The sequence below is a fragment of the Natator depressus genome, chromosome 3 (genome assembly GCF_965152275.1).
Source record: "Natator depressus isolate rNatDep1 chromosome 3, rNatDep2.hap1, whole genome shotgun sequence".
Lineage (NCBI taxonomy): Eukaryota > Metazoa > Chordata > Testudines > Cheloniidae > Natator > Natator depressus.
This window is the reverse complement of record NC_134236.1, coordinates 72,568,878-72,590,058: the sequence shown is the minus strand read 5'-3', so window position 1 is coordinate 72,590,058 and position 21,181 is coordinate 72,568,878. Positions and strand designations below refer to the sequence as shown.

At 41.2% G+C, this 21,181-nt stretch overlaps 1 protein-coding gene across 2 annotated transcripts in view; it reads left to right on the top strand.

The window, feature by feature from the left end:
- Positions 1-21,181, top strand: part of EPHA7 (EPH receptor A7) — a 176,561-nt gene that overhangs the window by 8,110 nt on the left and 147,270 nt on the right. For both annotated transcript variants that reach the window (XM_074948122.1, XM_074948121.1), the window contains exon 3: positions 1,435-2,104. In XM_074948122.1, coding sequence (XP_074804223.1) covers positions 1,435-2,104 — 670 coding nt within the window. The remainder of the gene's footprint in view (positions 1-1,434; positions 2,105-21,181) is intronic.

Below are 21,181 nucleotides of genomic sequence, written 5' to 3'. Positions count from 1 at the left end.
TGCCTTCCCTGCCTGCCTACCAGTAACAGCACATTCTTTAGGTGTTCAGTCCTGGCAGGTGCTGTGTGCTCTAGCCAATCCAATAAAGCACATGCTTAATGTTAAGCACATGAGTAGTTTCACTGATGTTAAGCATATTGTTAAGTGCTTTGTTGAAATGGTCTGAGCACTTGGAGGGATTGAGCTCTAGTTGGCTGTGTTATTAGACACCATTTAACTAATTGAACTCTTTAAAAGATTCCCATTTTATTTAAGTTGTAATTTCTGCTATTAATTGAGCACTGCAATACATTTATAAAAGGTGTAAGGGCCAGATTCTGCTTTTAGTTATACCTGGGTAAATCTGGAATAAGGGTCTAACCTTAGCCCAACTGATTTCAGTGGGAGTTTTGATGTTGACTTCAGTAGGTCTGGGATTTGTTTCCAACTTTGTAAAGACAATGGAATTATTGTGCATTTACCATTTTAGCGCCTAGATACCATAGTGACTGAGAAATGGAAAAAGAAGGAAAGCAGGCCCTGAACTTGCAGATCCTTATTCAGATGATTAGCCTTTACTCAAGTATGTAACCCCATTGACTTCAAATGAAATCCCATTGTAGTGAGATAAGATTGTTTTACCATTGGTCAGTGAACCTATTCATATGAGTAGGGGTTTGCAGGATCAGGTTTGTAGTTTGTAAATGGGAGCTGAAAATGGCCCTAAATGCTTAAAGTGACAAAACTTCATGATTTCTTTTTTCTCCATTTTCAGTTTGTTTTCCCTGCAAAATGTGATGATGATCACAATAATAGTAATAAATTAAAGTGTAAAAATAATAATTTCAAATGCAGAGTAAAAAGAAAAGGAGTACTAGTGGCACCTTAGAGACTAACCAATTTATTTGAGCATAAGCTTTCGTGAGCTACAGCTCACTTCATCGCCGATGACACCTGAAAGTGTCACTGAGGTTTAGGTGTGCAAGGTCTGCAAGTTTAAGGGCTCTCAGTTTCTGAGACTTCTTTGTTGATTATAGATTTGTTTCTAGCAGCAAATCATTGACCACCTTTTTCTTTCCTTGCTTACCTAAAATTCTGATTGATGTAAGAGAATGTAGGACTGAACCCCAACTATAAGCAGTATTTGAGTATATTGTACATTACTTTCTAAAACTTGTAATTAATGTAACTGTAAACTGTTGTAATATGAATAATGTATTTTGAAGGTTATTTACTTGCTAAAATACATGGAACACAAGCTAGAACGCCATTAAAATTTGTACTTTTCTTACACAAAACATTAGCATTTTAATAGTACTCCACTATTTTTTATGAGGCTTCACTGTTTACAAAGAAGGAAGACCAGATCTGTGTCAGAGTATTTTTATACATGTACGGATTTAGTACAGCAGTAAAATGCTGTCTTGTATTAATAACTGTTTGTTGTTGTTTTAGTGGGAAGAAATTAGTGGACTGGATGAAAATTACACTCCTATACGAACATACCAGGTATGCCAGGTCATGGAACCTAACCAAAATAACTGGCTTCGGACTAACTGGATTGCAAAAGGCAATGCACAAAGGATTTTTGTAGAACTGAAATTCACTCTGAGGGATTGTAACAGTCTTCCTGGAGTACTGGGGACATGTAAAGAAACTTTTAACTTATATTATTATGAAACAGACTACGACAATGGCAGGAATATCCGAGAAAATCAGTATGTAAAAATAGACACCATTGCAGCAGATGAAAGTTTTACCCAAGGTGACCTTGGGGAGAGAAAAATGAAACTTAACACAGAGGTGAGAGAGATTGGACCTTTGTCCAAGAAAGGATTTTATCTTGCATTTCAAGATGTAGGTGCCTGCATTGCTTTGGTTTCTGTCAAAGTCTACTACAAGAAATGCTGGTCTATTATTGAGAACTTAGCTATTTTTCCAGATACAGTGACTGGCTCAGAATTTTCCTCTCTAGTTGAGGTACGAGGAACTTGTGTCAGCAGCGCAGAAGAGGAGGCTGATAACTCTCCTAGGATGCACTGTAGTGCAGAAGGAGAATGGTTAGTGCCTATTGGAAAGTGTATCTGCAAAGCTGGGTACCAGCAAAAAGGAGACACTTGTGAACGTGAGTAAACCTACACTTTTAATAATATCCTACAATAGCAGGTGGGTTCTACAGTCACATTTCTGTTGTCTTTGCATCAAAATATGTTATTAGGCCCATACTAATACTTTGAGCATTTGAATCTATACACTTCACACTGGCGAACTTAAATCAATCAGCTCTTTCAGGAATGGAAGTCAACATTTGCATATTGCATTTTCAAATATAAAATAGGCAATTCAGAGCACAGTTTAATGTAAATACAGTTGCAGAAATTACAATTCACACAGAAATAAGCTCAGGATGACATCCAGTGTAGTTCTTCGTAATGCTACTGAACAGATTGTATCTTGCTAAGAAGACCTTATTAACGTTCTTGTGTATGAGCATTATATAAACTACTTGCTGTTGTTCCATATGTTTTGTGACAGAAAATTATAAGGAAAATAAAACTCAGGATATATGGAATTTGTGCTAAAGCATGTTTATTAATGTATAGCACATACTCCAAATGAAACCTGAGCTACAAAGTTTTGAATCTGCATTTCATTCTCACTCCTGTGCAAATGCAGTAGATTTATTTATTTTAAATCTGTTTCTTTCAAACAGAATATATCAAAATATCGAGTGGCAGAATTTCAGTCAATATTTTTACATAAAATTAATTCAGCTAGAATCTTAAAAATAAAACTTTTGGGTTATTTATGGATTACATTGGGACTAGTTAAATTATCAGCAAATCCAAGACTATGGAGAGCTTTCTATTTTGTATTTTCAGCATGTAGTTCATCTGGTAGTGTTAGATTATTGGAAAGCAGTTACACTTCAGAGTAACACACAGGATTAACATTTTCACTCTGGCTAGTGAATAAAAATCTCAACGTAGTTTGCTTTTTGAAAACAATCTCTTTAGGTCTTGATGCTGTCACCTGTATTCATATACTTACTCTGCAAGTAAATGGGGCTACTTGGATACAAAGGCAATTCTGAGCATAAGTGTGATACAATCGGGCTGTTTTGTTTACAGTGAAGGTTCTAGGATACTAGGTACTTTGTATAGTGAGTAATGGTTTCAAATATATTTAACACAGAAACTGATATGCCATCAGATTTTTCTTGTAGTGTATGATAGAAACATACTTGTCTGTTTGTAGTGCTGCAGAAAAAATGATATAAAAATAAATGTGAAAGTGAGAAAACACCAAAAAGTAAAACCATTACAGGCATTGAAAAATCAAGGGAGTGACATATATCTGACTTATTTTGGGGTTGGTCTAAGACTAAACCCTGCAGTCAATGAGTTTAATGAGAGTTTTGTCTGTGTAAGGATTGGAAAAGGACTGCAGAATTTGGCTCATACTGAAAGGAAGAAAGCAAGCAGTGTCTGATCCTGAATCCTTAGTCTTCAGGAAATTCACATGATTGCCTTCAGCAGGGGTTTACAATGGAAGATTTGGTACATAGTTGGAGTGTGTGGAGTTGGTCTGGGATCTTTCCAGCTCTCTTTCAGCATTGTGGGGGAAGGGCTGAGTTTCTACCGTGTGGAGGGTGATCTCATTAAGAGTTATAATGTGAAAACTGCCCACAAAAATCAGTTCAATACGGTGTGTCTAGGCTCTGTTAAAAGTATTAAAATCATTTGGCCCCCGTCAGAGCACATTCTGAAACCTTCACAGGTTTTCTCTGGAGACACTGACTTTTTTTTTTTTTTTAAGCATCTTAGTTAACTCACAGTTGATGATGTGAACCATGGATAGGTCTATAATTATAATACTAATTTTCTTTGACTTTCAGTAAAGGAGAGAAAGTGCCCAGCCAAAGGGAAAGCAGGGGTAAAGGGGGAGGGGGAAGGGAATCAGTGTTTGGTAATTGGAATTCAGGTAAATTGTTTATTAAATAGGCTTCTTAATTTCTAACCACAGCCATGTTGACAAAGGAATTAAATGATAACTTGTACTTGAGTTCATTTGCAAGAACATTGCCCATTTTTGGCCTGCTTCCAGAGCAATTGCTAAGAGAATACGCAACTCTGGAAGCAGTCCAGAGGCACATTGATAGGATTTCTCCACTTTTCTTTCAGTGATCTTGTAAAGAGTTTGAAAACAAACTCTGGCTCCATATTGAGGCAAGTTAATATATTGAGGAGAGAGAGAGGGTGGGAGGCAGCCACTCACCGAATGAATGCTGTTACCAGCTTGAAGTCCAAATGATCTGGGTGACTCTGTGGCTCTGTAGTAGTTGCATTCTGTGATGCTTGTTAGGATTCTCTGCACTTGAAGATGTTATTAAGTATGATCAACTATATAGTGACTGATAATACAGCTGACATACTGATACTGTCACTGTTTTTGTGACAGGTATTGAAAGAAAGTTATCAGAATGTTGACACTAATGCAAGTGGCTATCTGTTACTGTCAAACTTTGAAACAGATCAAGCAGAAGCAGGTCGGTGCATGCTTCCTTAATCCAAACCTTTTGTGGTCCTTCTTAAGGGCTCAAAGCTGCAAAAACCAGGCATTCTGCATTGACTTCATGCTAGTAAGCACTGGACATAAGACCCTGTCTTGATGGTTGAAAAAGATACCTTTTTTTTTTCTTCAATCATGGTAGCTCAATGGAGTAAATTTAAGTTAACACCATTGAAACCCTGCTAAGATGCAGGCTAACATGTTTGAAGATGTATTAGTTGGCTGGGTTGTAGCCAAGGGAGATGGTTGGTGAGAGCATAGGCTATAACATAGTCATCTAATACATCTTCAGATGTGTTAGCCAGCATCCTAACAGGGCTTTTTGATTGTGTTACGCTAACTTATTTGAGCTACACTGGTTGAAAAAGTCATCTTTTTTGTCTCTCATGACATCGCCAATGAGTAAGTATTTGCAGGACCTTAAGAAACAATGTTTTATCTTTTAATTTTAATTTAGACAAATTTCACTCCCAATACGTTGGCAGAGGATATTTGTGTCATGTAAACAAATACTCTGCAAATAGTAGTAACTGATAGTGCTTATCAAAGATTAAATATTAAACTTGGGCACTAGTTTTCCCCTTGTGTTCTATCTCCAGTACCAAATCTTTTAATGTGTATCTATATGTAAATGTCCTTATTTTGGATGTACATTGAATTATTCACATAATAAATTTGCATTCCATTAGAATCTTGATGCATAAACCAAGTTAGGGCTACATTGTGCTAGGTACTGCACAGACGTATAATAGAAACTGTCTCTGCCCCCAAAGAATTTACAGTCCTAGTTTAAGGCAAGCCACAACAGCTAGGTGAATGAAGTGTGTGTGGGGGTGGGGAGGAGGAGGGCGGTAGCGGTAATAACATAGGCCACGTCTACACTATCTGCTGGATCGGTGGGTAGTGATCGATTGATTGGGGATCACTGGACGTGATAAGTCAATCCCCAATCGCTCTGCTGTCGACTCCGGAACTCCACCAGGGTGACAGGCTGAAGCGGAGTCGACGGGGGAGCGGCGGCGGTCGATCCAGTGCTGTGAGGACGCGAAGTAAGTGATTCTAATTCGATCTAAGGTACGTCGACTTCAGCTACGCTATTCTCGTAGCTGAAGTTGCGTATTTGAGATCGACCCCCCCCCCCAGTGTAGACCAGGCCATAGTCTTAGCCTTAGAGAGCTTACATTCTAGCGCTTGATCCTGACAGTGCTTAGGAAATGGTGAACCCCTAAAACATCCACAGACATACCGTTTCTGCTACTGTAAAAACGAATGGAAATGTTAGCACTCGGGAGCACTACATAGGACCCATTCCTGCAATTCTCACATAGCCTATGACCTGTGCAGTGGGAATTTCACCTATTTTGCCTACGCAAGGACCGCATTTGGGATAATATTTGAATAACTGTGGTTTGGGGGAAAGGAGGGAAATTCTTTGTAAAGTTCTACTATAATCCACTTGCCATATGTTTCACATTATTTAAAGAGAAACTATGCCCATTTGCTCCTGAGCAGCAGTATGATATTTCAGAAGGTAGGAAGCACCTTTCAACATGAATGAACTGAAAAAATATAGGTGAAAATTAATTTGGCACCACGTCAGAAAATGCAGATTTCTGGAGTAAGCCAAACAGGTACAGTTTACTCCTATCTGCTTTGTAATACTTTGTGCATTAGAAGAACACAACAGAATACAATTTGCTTATCCAAAAAATGGGAGAGGGCTACAACTTGTTATGGAATGCATGTCACTGAAGTGAAGGGTACATGCTTGATTTTTGGGCTGCACTGTATACTGTATGCAGCAACTTGCAACCTGCCACGAACTGCTACAGGAAGTACTGATTTCTTTTGGGACATAAACTTTTGGAGCTAGTAAATGTGACTTGACAGAGAGGTCCAGCCTACGAGATACGTTCTATATGACACATTTGTGATATGTCATTTTTAGTTACATTTTCAGGCATATTCCACTTCAGAATAATTTTTCTGATCAGTCTGTGTTAACACTGAGCTAATGTCGTAGCTTACTGTTAGGAGGGACTGTAGTGCTGGAGGAGCCTGCTTCTGAGACTTAAAGATTGGCCATTAAAAATCTCATAGCACTTCTAATAAGAGTAGATTGTATGAACTGTAAATCAATGTAGAATTTGGCCCAGGGTGTCTTTCTGAAGAGTTGTGGCTAACCTGCAGTTTGGGGTAATTATCTCCCGTCTACCTAAATTCCATACTGTTTCAGTTTTCCCTGTTCCTCTTCCTTTGCACTGCTGCAAAGGCTTATACGGAGTCAAAACCTTAAAGTCCTTTGCTGGAGTAGAGCAAGTAAGGTTGGATCCGTCTCCCTCCCAGTACTCCCAGGCACAGAGCTGTATTGTATTAGGTGGGACGTTTCAGTGTGGGGAGGAGGTGTGCTTGGAACACAATGCACTAGCTGGCCTCACCTGTCTATGGTGTGACTTCAAGCAAGTTGCAGCTAAGGCAGAGCACAGGCAATTTGTATATGGCTCTCTGATGGCCTCTCTCCTGTCTGCACCCAGCAAAAGCTGGATGCGGCAGACTCTACCCCACGTTCTTTTCCCTTTTCTAAAGTGTTCTGTAATGTTTCTGTGCACTATTAAACAGTTGCTGTGACTCTGTTTCAGTGGTGGATGCTTCTGTGTATATCAGTTTGTGAAGAATTTATGTAGGGTTTAAAAAATGTGGCTGATACCTACTTGCTGGAGGATGAGAAAGGTAAGTACAGGGCTCTGACCTCCGGCCATCCCCAGCTGTTCAGAGGGGAGCTGGAATTTCCATGGGCTTTCCTGAAGATGCTGCTTAGGGACACCATGTTTTTATATTAGTCTTTGGCTAAAAAGTGACTCTAAATTTGAAGCTCCATCCCCTTTCAGTTGCTAGAAGGTAAAAGGATACTGGTTTGTTTTTCTTTTCCAGAGAGTTCTGGCTGCCTTTCATGGAGTGGCTAGATAGGAGAGTGTTTCTCTCCCATCTGTCTCTTCCACAGCATCCTAGCTGTTATGGAGATAAGGGTTTTTTACTACTCTGCTACATCCTTCTGGTCTAACTGAAGGTGGAATGGGTCTTCAGTACTGTCCTGCTCCTCTAGCCTTTTGGGTGCTTTGAGTAGAGGAGGGAAGGGGGAAGAAGTTTATTCTATTCTTCCCCCTCTTCTTCAACCCTCCCCCCCTCAGAATTCCATGCTTTCCTAAGTTAAAGGAGGGAGAGGGAGTCTTGCTTGTGGTCAGCGGGTGATAGGTCCCCAACACCACCATCCTTTCAGTCACTCAACTACTTACCTACAGGCTATCCCAGGCCTGTTAAGCTGCAAGGCATAGATAGGAGGTTCCCTTGAAGCATTTCCTTATGATATCTGCCCCTGAAACTGGCTACTCACAAAATCCCAGACCCTCAGAATCAATGTAGCCCATTTTACCAATTTTACCTTAAACTACCGCTCCTGCATAACACACAGCACTTGCAATGAAACAAAAATAAGCTTATTTAAGAAAGAATAGAGATTCCATTAGAAACGAGAGAGTGACGGGGAACAAATGGTTACAGTACAAAGCAAAATCATAAAACGCAAACTAGGACCTACACCTATGAATAGTTCTTTCCTTTCTAGTAGGAACAGGGGAAAATAGTAGGCTCCCCTTCCCCCCCCTCCCCCCCCCCCCCCCCCGCCAAGTTCAGTCTGTTGCAGAGCTCACTGGCTTCACAGGAACCAGGGTCCAGCCTTTCACAAAAAATACCTCTGCACAACAAAATGTCTGATCAGTGAATGGATTCAGAGTGCTTCTCCTCACTGTGTTATACTGAAAGTCTTTTGTCTTTATTCATAGGCAGGGCGATCCCCTGTCTGTTATAATGTTTCCTTTTTGTTTCCAAGTGGTTTTGATTGTTGGCGGGAGGATTCTGATGGTTTTCCATTGACTGTTCTGTGATGGGGCAGTGGCAGACAATTGAACCTTGCATTATGTTACTGGCTAACCAGGGAGGGAGGCAACTCCCTCCTGCTTGAATAGGCCATCACCAAAAAAATCACTCCATGGTGACTCCCTTTAACTTTGAGACCTTAGGGCCATAAACGACAATATAGTTACATTATTCCTTCAGTATTACCCCTACATACATTATGCCATGATTTTGAACAAGCTTTCAACAGAGACCTTACATGTTACCCTTTGTGGACAATTATCCTGTGAGCAATGTATTTGATGTAATGAGTTTGTCATGTCTGAGATGAGACCTGTTTGCAAAGAACGGGGGCTCCTTTGTCAAGAAACCTGTGCCAGAGAAGCCTTCCCTGAATAGTCAAAATCAGGTATAAATCCAGATTTATGTTTAGTTGTTGATCAAATGCTGGGTATATCCACTCCCAAGAGAAGGAGGCGGGTGGTTGTGGTCGGGGACTCTCTCCTCAGGGGGACTGAGTCATCTATCTGCCGCCCTGACCGGGAAAACAGAGAAGTCTGCTGCTTGCCAGGGGCTAAGATTTGCGATGTGTCGGAGAGACTGCCGAGACTCATCAAGCCCTTGGATTGCTACCCCTTCCTGCTTCTCCATGTGGGCACCAATGATACTGCCAAGAATGACCTTGAGTGGATCACTGCGGACTATGTGGCTCTGGGAAGAAGGATAAAGGAGTTTGAGGCGCAAGTGGTGTTCTCGTCCATCCTCCCCGTGGAAGGAAAAGGCCGGGGTAGGGACCGTCGAATCGTGGAAGTAAACGAATGGCTACGCAGGTGGTGTCGGAGAGAAGGCTTTGGATTCTTTGACCATGGGATGGTGTTCCATGAAGGAGGAGTGCTGGGCAGAGACGTGCTCCATCTAACGAAGAGAGGGAAGAGCATCTTTGCGAGCAGGCTGGCTAACCTAGAGAGGAGGGCTTTAAACTAGGTTCACCGGGGGAAGGAGACCAAAGCCCTGAGGTAAGTGGGCAAGCAGGATACCGGGAGGAAGCACAGGCAGGAACGTCTGTGAGGGGAGGGCTCCTACCTCATACTGAGAATGAGGGGCGATCAGCAGGTTATCTCAAGTGCCTATATACAAATGCACAAAGCCTTGGAAACAAGCAGGGAGAACTGGAGGTCCTGGTGAAGGCAAGGAATTATGACGTGATTGGAATAACAGAGACTTGGTGGGATAACTCACATGACTGGAGTACTGTCATGGATGGTTATAAACTGTTCAGGAAGAACAGGCAGGGCAGAAAAGGTGGGGGAGTAGCACTGTATGTAAGGGAGCAGTATGACTGCTCAGAGCTCCGGTATGAAACTGCAGAAAAAACCGGAGTGTCTCTGGATTAAGTTTAGAAGTGTGAGCAACAAGAGTGATGTAGTGGTGGGAGTCTGCTGTGGACCACCGGACCAGGGGGATGAGGTGGATGAGGCTTTCTTCCGGCAACTCGCAGAAGCTAGTAGATCACACGCCCTGGTTCTCATGGGCCACTTTAATCATCCTGATATCTGCTGGGAGAGCACTACAGTGGTGCACAGACAATCCAGGAAGTTTTTGGAAAATGTAGGGGACAATTTCCTGGTGCAAGTGCTGGAGGAGCCAACTAGGGGGAGAGCTTTTCTTGACCTGCTGCTCACAAACCGGGAAGAATTAGTAGGGGAAGCAAAAATGGATGGGAATCTGGGAGGCAGTGACCATGAGTTGGTCGAGTTCAGGATCCTGACACAGGGAAGAAAGGTAAGCAGCAGAATACGGACCCTGGACTTCAGGAAAGCAGACTTTGACTCCCTCAGGGAACTGATGGGTAGGATCCCCTGGGGGAATAACATGAGGGGGAAAGGAGTCCAGGAGAGCTGGCTGTATTTCAAAGAATCCCTATTGAGGTTACAGGAACAAACCATCCCGATGTGTCCAAAGAATAGTAAATATGGCAGGCGACCAGCTTGGCTTAACAGTGACATCCTTGCGGATCTTAAACATAAAAAAGAAGCTTACAAGAAGTGGAAGATTGGACAGATGACCAGGGAAGAGTATAAAAATGTTGCTCGGGCATGTAGGAATGAAATCAGGAGGGCCAAATCGCACCTGGAGCTGCAGCTAGCAAGAGATGTTAAGAGTAACAAGAAGGGTTTCTTCAGGTATGTTGGCAACAAGAAGAAAGCCAAGGAAAGTGTGGGCCCCTTACTGAATGAGGGAGGCAACCTAGTGACAGAGGATGTGGAAAAAGCTAATGTGCTCAATGCTTTTTTTGCCTCTGTTTTCATGAACAAAGTCAGCTCCCAGACTGCTGCGCTGGGCAACACAGCATGGGGAGTAGGTGGCCAGCCCTCTGTGGAGAAAGAGGTGGTTAGGGACTATTTAGAAAAGCTGGACGTACACAAGTCCGTGGGGCCGGATGTGTTGCATCCGAGAGTGCTAAAGGAGTTGGTGGCTGTGAATGCAGAGCCATTGGCCATTATCTTTGAAAACTCATGGCGATCGGGGGGAAGTCCTGGACGTCTGGAAAAAGGCTAATGTAGTGCCCATCTTTAAAAAAGGGAAGAAGGAGGATCCTGGGAACTACAGGCCAGTCAGCCTCACCTCAGTCCCCGGAAAAATCATGGAGCAGGTCCTTAAGGAATCAATCCTGAAGCATTTACACGAGAGGAAAGTGATCAGGAACAGTCAGCATGGATTAACCAAGGGAAGGTCATGCCTGACTAATCTAATCGCCTTCTATGATGAGATAACTGGTTCTGTGGATGAAGGGAAAGCGGTGGATGTATTGTTTCTTGACCTTAAGCAAAGCTTTTGACACGGTCTCCCACAGTATTCTTGTCAGCAAGTTAAAGACGTATGGGCTGGATGAATGCACTACAAGGTGGGTAGAAAGTTGGCTAGATTGTCGGGCTCAACGGGTAGTGATCAATGGCTCCATGTCTAGACGGCAGCCGGTATCAAGTGGAGAGCCCCAAGGGTCGGTCCTGGGGCCGGTTTTGTTCAATATCTTCATAAATGATCTGGAGGATGGTGTGGATTGCACTCTCAGCAAATTTGCGGATGATACTAAACTAGGAGGAGTGGTAGATACGGTGGCAGGTAGGGATAGGATACAGAGGGACCTAGACAAATTGGAGGATTGGGCCAAAAGAAATCTGAGGTTCAACAAGGATAAGTGCAGGGTCCTGCACTTAGGATGGAAGAATCCAATGCACCGCTACAGACTAGGGACCGAATGGCTAGGCAGCAGTTCTGCGGAAAAGGACCTAGGGGTGACTGTGGACGAGAAGCTGGATATGAGTCAACAGTGTGCCCTTGTTGCCAAGAAGGCCAATGGCATTTTGGGATGTATAAGTAGGGGCATAGCGAGCAGATCGAGGGACGTGATCGTTCCCCTCTATTCGACATTGGTGAGGCCTCATCTGGAGTACTGTGTTCAGTTTTGGGCCCCACACTACAAGAAGGATGTGGATAAATTGGAGAGAGTCCAGCGAAGGGCAACAAAAATGATTAGGGGTCTGGAACACATGACTTATGAGGAGAGGCTGAGGGAACTGGGATTGTTTAGTCTGTGGAAGAGAAAAATGAGGGGGGATTTGATAGCTGCTTTCAACTACCTGAGAGGTGGTTCCAAAGAGGATGGTTCTAGACTATTCTCAGTGGTAGAAGATGACAGGACAAGGAGTAATGATCTCAAGTTGCAGTGGGGGAGGTTTAGGTTGGATATTAGGAAAAACTTTTTCACTAGGAGGGTGGTGAAACACTGGAATGCGTTACCTAGGGAGGTGGTAGAATCTCCTTCCTTGGAAGTTTTTAAGGTTAGGCTTGACAAAGCCCTGGCTGGGATGATTTAATTGGGGATTGGTCCTGCTTTGAGCAGGGGGTTGGACTAGATGACCTCCTGAGGTCCCTTCCAACCCTGATATTCTATGATTCTATGTTTTTAAACTATGAGGATTTCCAAAGTACTCCCATTGTTGTCCAGCTGTGAGATCTGCACATTGGGGATACATACTTGTGATGTTTTTCTGAGCCTTTTCCTGCACTGTTTCCCCGAGGCTTTCCTCCTTCCCTCTCTAATCCAGAAAGTAGCCACAGGCTCCCTCATTGCAGCCCTTTTTGGTGACAACTTCCTGGCTTTTTACTAGCCCTGTCTGTTCCTTCTCAGCTGAGCTGCTTCATAAATCAGGGATTACTTAGGCCACCTGATTCTCCTCAAGTGTGGCCTATCTGCTTAGTTGGCCCTTGTCAGTCTTATTAACCCTTTCCAGGCTAGTGTGGAGTGAATACCACATCACAGATGCCCAGAAAAATGGGAGTTAAATCTGAGGATTTCCCAGGCTAAAGAATTTTAGCTTAAGAGTGAGCAATTACAAACTTGATGCTCACCTGGTGTGAATCATAAAATGTAGAATTCTGATTCAGTGGATAAAATTATTTCTGTTTTCAGTTTTTACATTTGTTTAGAGTGATCAATGAGTGAGCTAGGGTGAGGGAGACAGGGTGTGTGTGTGGTGGTAATGGGGCTAGAAGGAGCTGCAAGCCAGGAGGAAGGAAGCAATAAAGAGGCTGCAGAAGAGTGGAGAGCAGAGAGTAGTTGTTTTTGTGTTTTCTCAGGAAGGATGGGGGAGCATGTGTGTGTATTTATAAGACCTCTGTCACTTTGGAATCCAAGTGCAGATAAATGTGTAAATGTGTTTGGGTAAATCATTTTTGAAATAAGGATGGGGTAGTGGGGGAATAATAGGGATTTATGGAAACAAAAAAAGAAAAGATGCAGGAAGTGGTATTTGTTAAAAAGTGAGTCCATACCTGCTATGTGTGGCACAGGAGTTGAAGGCAACAGAAGTTCCATGTGCAAAGTTTTTGCGTGATTGGGCTAGTGTTTTAAGAGTTTTGTTGTATTTCAGAGCTTCAACAGTGTATGACATGAAATCATGTTTTCACTTTGTCCCAGCTGTCAGTTCATTAGTATTGATTAGCTCAGGCATTCTAAGAATACCTGGCTCTTATTACTTGAGAAATCATGGACGTTGTTCTTTCTTTGATCTTTATCTGGGCCTGCAGTTGCTATTGTTTTATTACCACTGAAGATTTTTAGAGTAAAAAATAAGTTATTGCTCCCTCACGTCAGGCATTAATAATATATGATTTAAATGTTTTCCCTCCATTCTGCAAGCCCTGTACCGCAGTGGTAGTCTGGTTGATTTAAAACACTAAGATGTTCAGAGAGTGTGAATGTATATTCACTTAACCTGAAATACTGTGAATTAAACTATTTTAAACTACCGTGTCTGCAAAAGGCAAACTGGAATTTTCTAAGTTGATTCCTTTACTGAAATATTTCAGTAGCTTTTATAAATTGAATAATTTTGTTTTACATTTTATTCTTCTGTGCATATTAGAACTCACACTTTTAAAATATACCTTATTAATCAGAACTAAAATTTTGTTGAGATCAGAAGAGAACTAAGAACAAAACCTGGATTTAAAAAAAAAAATCTAGTGTCAGTTCAAGGGCTCATAATAAATGTGAGAGATCACTCATGTAATTGGAGAAACTTCATCTTTGCTATTGTAAGTCTTCACTAAAATGTGGTGTTGTGATTAACTTTTTCATGAAGCCAGAGAAACAATGGTCAGCTCCTATTTAATTCAGTGTTACCTGTCATTTAATTCCCTGAAGTGACCTGCTGTTTGCAAGAGTTTCCTTACCAGACAATGAGTGAACTACCCAACTTCTCCTTTGGCCTTGAGCTGGTGCAGTGCAGGCGGAAACAACATGATTCATAGATTCTATGGCCAGAAGGGACTACTGTGTGACCACCTAGTCTGACCACCTGTATAACTCACGCCATAGAACTTCCCCAAAATAATTGCTACAGAATATCTTTTAGAAAAAAAGCATCCTATCTTGATTTAAAAACGGTCAGTGATGGAGAATCCACTATGACCCTTGGTAAATTTTTCCAATGGTTAATTACTCTCACTGTTACAAATTTATACCTTATTGCATAGAGCTGTTTTGAGAGCTGTGTTGTTCTAAGTTTAGCATACACTTAGAATTTCATTGATAATTTAACAGCTCACTAATTATTAAAGTTTAAATCTCATTCAGGAGCTTTCATTCCCTCACATTTCAAACTCCTTTAATTGTCCATGACTGTCATTGAAAGCATTTAGTCCCTTAAGGCAGTAAAATGATTTTCTTATAGTGTGTGTGTGACCCTCTTTCTCTCTGTCTCTTTCTTTCTGTTGTAGTTTATAACAGAAAAGTGTTCTCAGAACTTTTCCTCTAAGGACCCTCTTCAGACATGTGCCAAACATGGCAAAATCTGCCCAGAGCTTAAGGGGGCTCTTTTGGCAGGGCAGAAGAGCATTTTTTTAAACCTTTCCACCAGCAACTGCTTATGACTCTGCTTGAACCTCTGTAGTACAAAAATGTTGCCCAACGCATTGAACAAATGACCAACAGTTGGGAAAATACACTCATGGCTTCTTGATGACATTATGATTCCCTCATGGAGGTAATTTATTATATCCTTTGAATAATAATTTTCCTCATACAGTAAAAGCTTCTGTCTTTGTGCCTAAATCTAATCTCACATCTAGTGGACTAAATCAGGAACAGCCCTATTAAAGGCAAAGAAGTGTAAAACTGATGTAAGTCAAATCAGACTCTGACTCAGTTTTTTTTACAGCCCCTATGTATTTGTGTGGGTAGCCCCATTGACTTCATTGGAACAATTTATGAGGGTAAAGTTAGGCACATGCATAAATGTTTGCAGGACTGGAGCTTAATATTGTGGTTTTTTGTCTTACATGTACTGCAGCTGTAGTAATCCTCTGCTGCTGATTCTGTTTTAGATTATAGCTTCACGTGATCTTTTTAGATAATAGCAGATCTACTGCAATAATAGCATCAGCCATCTTGAATGAACGGGTAACTGTTAATTAACATTACTACCAATTGTTATAGTTTCTGGTGCTTCATATTTACTTCAAAATGTGTTGTTTTTACTCAGAATATTACTGTGCATATCTCCTGGTGCATAAGAGTACCACAGATGGTGTGACAAGTGGGGAGTAAATGTTACGGTCAGATTTTCAAAAGTTGATTTTTGAAATTGTGCACTCAATTAACACTGTGTAATTTTTACTTGCACAATTTTAGAGAGAAATTTTAAAAAGTAATCCCAAAATATTTCCAATGGAATTTTTTTTTGCCATATATGGTGCAGCTACAGTGGGCCATAATGTTGATTTTTTTTTTCTTTTTGAGGACATTGGAGTTTTGGGTGTATAATGCCCAATCCTACAAACTCTGTATTTAAAGAAATGTAATGATGGGTCCAATCCTGGTCCATCAAAGTCAATGGGAAATCTCCTATTGATTTCTGTGGGAGCAGTATCATGCTGAAATCTTATCCGTATTAAGTCCCTTTGACGTCAGTGGAAGTTTAGCATGTGTTTAAATGCTGTCCTGAATAGATAGGTTTTCCAGAATTTGGGTAATACGGGTAGGAGTAGACATATACCTGGGAAGTAAATATTTGATGAGTCAAGAGTAACTCCACTGAAGTTATCACATATTATGTGCACACAACACACAGACTAATCTCTGTCATTTATGGCTGCACCATTTGTTATATACTCTTTTCTGATTCAGTCATGAAAATAAATTACATCGCAGAAACCATCCATTATTTATCTGTAAAATATCAAAAATGGCCTAGATTAAATTATTGTATTTATTTAGCATATTATGGCTTGTCTTCACTATGGTGCTAAGTCAATATAAATTACGCTGCTTCAGTTACATAAACGATGTAAGTGAAGTCGACGTAACCTATGTCGACTTACTGCGGTGTGGTCGCTGCTCCAGGCCAATGGGTGCTGCGGGAAGCGGTGCGGCCCGAGGCATGTGGTGGGAGCTGCAATCGGCCAAACCTGCGGATGCAGCAGGTAAACAAACCGGCCCGGCCCGCCCGGGGACTTACCCTGGCAGGCCGCATGCTAAAGATTGCCAATCCCTGGACTATTAAGTTCTAGTCTGACCTTCTGCATAACACAGGACAATGTCAAGTCCAATGTCCTGCATCAAGCCTATATGTTTGGGTTGAGTTAAAGTATATATCAGGGATTGGCAACCTTTGTCATGCGGCCTGTCAGGGAAATCCGCTGGCGGGCCGGGATAGTTTGTTTACCGGCAGCATATGCAGGTTCAGCCGATTGCAGCTTCCACTGACCGCGGTTTGCTGTTCCAGGCCAATGGGGGCTGCGGGAAGTGGCAGCCAGTACATCCCTTGGCCCACACTGCTTCCCACAGCCCCCATTGGCCTGGAACGGCGAACCACGGCTAGTGGGAGCTGCGATTGGCCGAACCTGTGGACGCTGCAGGTAAACAAACCATCCCGGCCCACCAGAAGATTTCCCTGACGGGTTGCATGACAAAGGTTGCCGATCCCTGGTATATATCTTGGAAAGACATCCCATGTTTTAAAGACTTCAAGTAATGTAATATCCCATGTCCTTAGGTAAATTGTCCCAGTGGTTAATTACCTTTACTGTTAAGTTTGCACTTTATTTCTAGTTTGAGTTTGTCTGGCTTTGGCTTCCCGCCATTCGACCTTGTTTTCCCTCTCTCTGCTAAAGTAAAGAGCTCTGTACTATTAGAACTGTTATCCAAATGTAGGTATTTATAGATTGTGATCAAGTCACCTCTTAACTTTCTCTTTGATAAACTATATAATTGACAGGTTTCAGAGTAGCAGCCGTGTTAGTCTGTATCCGCAAAAAGAACAGGAGTACTTGTGCACCTTAGAGACTAACAAGTTTATTTGAGCATAAGCTTTCGTGGGCTACAGCCCACTTAATTGGATGCATGCAGTGGAAAATACAGTAGGAAGATTTTATATACACAGAGAACATGCAACAATGGGTGTTACCATACGCACTATAACGAAAGTGATCAGTTAAGGTGAGCTATTACCAGCAGGAGAGGAAAAAAAACCCTTTTGTAGTGATAATCAGGAGGGCCATAATTGAGCTTTCACTGTAAGGCAGGTTTTCCAGACCTTGAATCATTCTGGTAGCTTTTTTCTGAATCCTTTCCAGTATGTTAACTGAGGCACCAGAACTGGCATAGAGTTCCAGTAATTGTCTCTCTAATGTATGACCTTTGCCATGGAAGTCAAAGCTAGCAAAGGCCTTGGCCAGATATTTAGAGGTATTTAGATGCCTAAAGATACAGAAGTCAATGGGAGTTAGGCACCTAGCCACTTTTGAAAATCCCACTAGGTGTCTGTTTTTATCTTTAGTTGCTTAAATTCATTTAAAAATCTGGCCCTAAGTGCACCTAAAGCTGATGTTTTCAATTTGGCCATATACCGTCCTATTTGTACAGCTATGTAATATTAACAATACTTATTCCTGACTGGATTTTCTCATTTATTTCTTAAAAGCTCCCCTTTCTTCTTTGTAAAGCTCTCACATGCTCTCTGACTTGTTTTAATGTTTCTTTCTTAATTGCTGATGAGATATTTTAGAACATGATCCATCAACCATTTAACTAAAGTTGGATGTTAGAGATGGTCATAGTCTTTCAAGTTTCAAAATTTCAACAGGTTTCATAGTAGCAGCCATGTTAGTCTGTATTCACAAAAAGAAAAGAAGGACTTGTGGCACCTTAGAGACTAACAAATTTATTTGAGCATAAGCTTTCGTGAGCTACAGCTCACTTCATTGGATTTGTTGCTGGATTTTGCCAAAGAATGGGATTGGACAGTTTTCATAATTTTTATTTGTTTTGTTTTGACAAGTTATATTGATTGTGTGTTATTATGCATCTGACCCCTGTGCAGTAGAATTAAACACTGATTTTTTTTCATACTGAGCGTACTGTCACTAGAAAATATTCTGAGTCTTAACATACTTATTTTCATGTTTGCTGTATATCAACAATATATTTGTAACATACAAATGGAAAATAAAAATGATGCCAGGTTGCTCTTAGAACTAGGGGGAATTATTATTATTATTATTTATTATTATTATTATTATTATTTTTTTATTTTGCAAGACTTAGAAAGTGGCATTACTATTTTAACTGGCAGAAAATTCCAACAATCTGTACTGTGAGCTACTAATTAACTCACCTGTAGAATTTTCAGCCAGATCCAACCTGCAGCTTCTTGGGAGACCAAAAAGTATCATATATATTTAAAATCTTAAGGAAGATAGAAAATATTGTCTTGGCTATGAACACAATACTCTATCGATGAACCATGAATATGCCTTTTAATTCCACTCACTTTTGCCTCTCATTAGTTATATAAGGGTGTCATTGGCTGAATACAGAGGGATACTCTTCGGCCTTCCAGGGATCATGGTCTGTCAGTTGTTTCAATGTGTCAATTAAAGTGAATCTGTTTATCTTTGTGACTGGTCTAATGTAAAAAAAAAAAAAAAAGTCTTGTCAGTGAGATTGCTAGTGAATTGTGACAAGAAATGAAGAAAAGTGGAAGAATGTCTTTCTAACATGTTTTTTTTTTGGAATGGGGGGGAGTGATATAATTCCTTTTGATCTTTAGTTTAAAGATTTCCTGTCATAAGTACAGAGTTGCAGAGACACAGTATTGTGTGTTAGAATGGTTTAAAAATGCATATTCAGAAGTCTGAGATTTAAGCTTGTATAACAGAAGCTGAAACAAGGTTGCCTTGTTAGAAAATAAAAACATTCATGTTCACAATAGTTCAAATTAAATGAATCTTTTAACACAGACTTTTCTTTTTTTCTCTCTCCTAATACAGCAGGTAGGTGAAAACACAATCTAAATTTTCCCTGATCAAGCCACACGTTTAAAGTCCACCATTTTAACGAGATGTATGTATATTTAAGCAATGACAAGGGTATTCATCATTCATTAACATTCAGTAGATAGCTGACTGCCAGTTGCCAGTCAAAATGGCGTCTGGGTGAGTATTGACATTGATTGATGGACATGCTCTGAGAATATGCACAAACAGGCTGCTTAGGTCATTTGAACACATAAAAACCACGGTAGCTAGGCTCCACAGACACAAAAAGACTCTTTGCTTGGGCTTTCTTTTCTTTCTAAAGCATCCCAGAGTATCTGAGGTTCACATGATTGATAAGGTAAACCTTAGTTTTCGAACAACATTGTCATAATTAAGGAAAGTTTGATTAAGTTAAGTTTAATCTGGTAAATACGGGCGGATTGTATTCATGCTGCTTCTAGCTCTGAGCTGAGTGTCTGAGGGGGGAATCTGGTGCTTAATCATTCAGCTTGACACTTTTTTTTTTGGATGTTTTATAATGTGCATTTTATATGCATACCTAAAGATGATTGGTTCTCTCCAGGGGATGTGTGTGGAGGGGGGGACGGACAAAGAGAACACTAAAAATGCAGAGCTGGAGGAGTTTACATGTTGATATGGCACCACTCAGTACTTCACTGAAGCTTTCAGTCTCCCAAGTAATGCAGAAATGAACTTGTGATTTTGCTTATCTAGTGCAGTAGCTAAGTACTATAAAAGATTGATTGTGGTGTTGCCGCAAACCCAAGGTAAAGGGCATTGTGGTATTGTGCTTCCCCGGGAGTAGACCGTTGATCATATTGTGACTGCAGTTTGGTCCCTGGTTACTTCCGCCTTGGAATAGGAAGAATTTTGCCATAGACTTATGTCTGGCACGATGTTATTTCCCCTCCATGCTGGTTCAGCTGTGCTGGCTGGTGCAGGAGAGGACAGAGGAAGCTCTGCCTACTTCTCACTGCTGCCCACCCACACTTGTGCACAAGTAGGGACAGTGGCCTGATAGAGGCCCTGTGCTGCAACCTGTGATATTGGCACGTAGATATTGGTAGAGGGGGCACGTTCTGTCGTCTTACTCCCTTGTGCAGGTGTACAATATAAGAGACTTGAAGCTGTGGAGTGCTATATAGGCACTACATTTTCTTATTAGCATTTTCATGCATCTTAACACTGGCAAAGTGATCATATTTGACTTGCATTATGTGACCAAGGTTAAATAGAAAGTGGGCTGTTCTCATTTGTGCCAATTGCAAATCACATCAACGTGATTACATGACAGATAGGATCTAGCAAGATGTTTGTGGCCAGGCCTCTTTGCGCCTGGCTAGGGACCTACATTGGCCATGATGGAAATGGCATAGGGGTTGTTACATTGGCTGTACAGCACTGGAGGACCAATCTTTCTATGTGTGGCTACACTGTTTGTAGGATCACTTTGAACCACCAGTGAAGTACAAAACAGATGTAGCACAGCCCAAAATCTGGGGCAATATATGTAAGTGTTTGTGAGAGGCTGTTTCCACAGCCGGTGTAGGAACATAAGTATTGCTGTGTTGGGGCAGACTAGTGGGGCATCCAGTTCATTATCTTTTCTCTGGCAGTGGCTGCCTGTGGATGATTCAGAAGAAGGTGCAAGAAACCTGTAAATCTTTCCTCCTCCCTGAAGCATTCTCTTTAACTCTGTTCTTTTCATGTTCTTGTACCATGGCCATAACTATGGTATCGGAATGCCGGAGGGTTTAGATCTCTAATAATTTTTTTTATCCTATCTAACATAGCTGTGTTCATCTAAATGCTTAACCCTTTTTGTGACTCCTACTAAGCTCTTGGCCTCAATGCTATTTGTGTCAACAAGTTC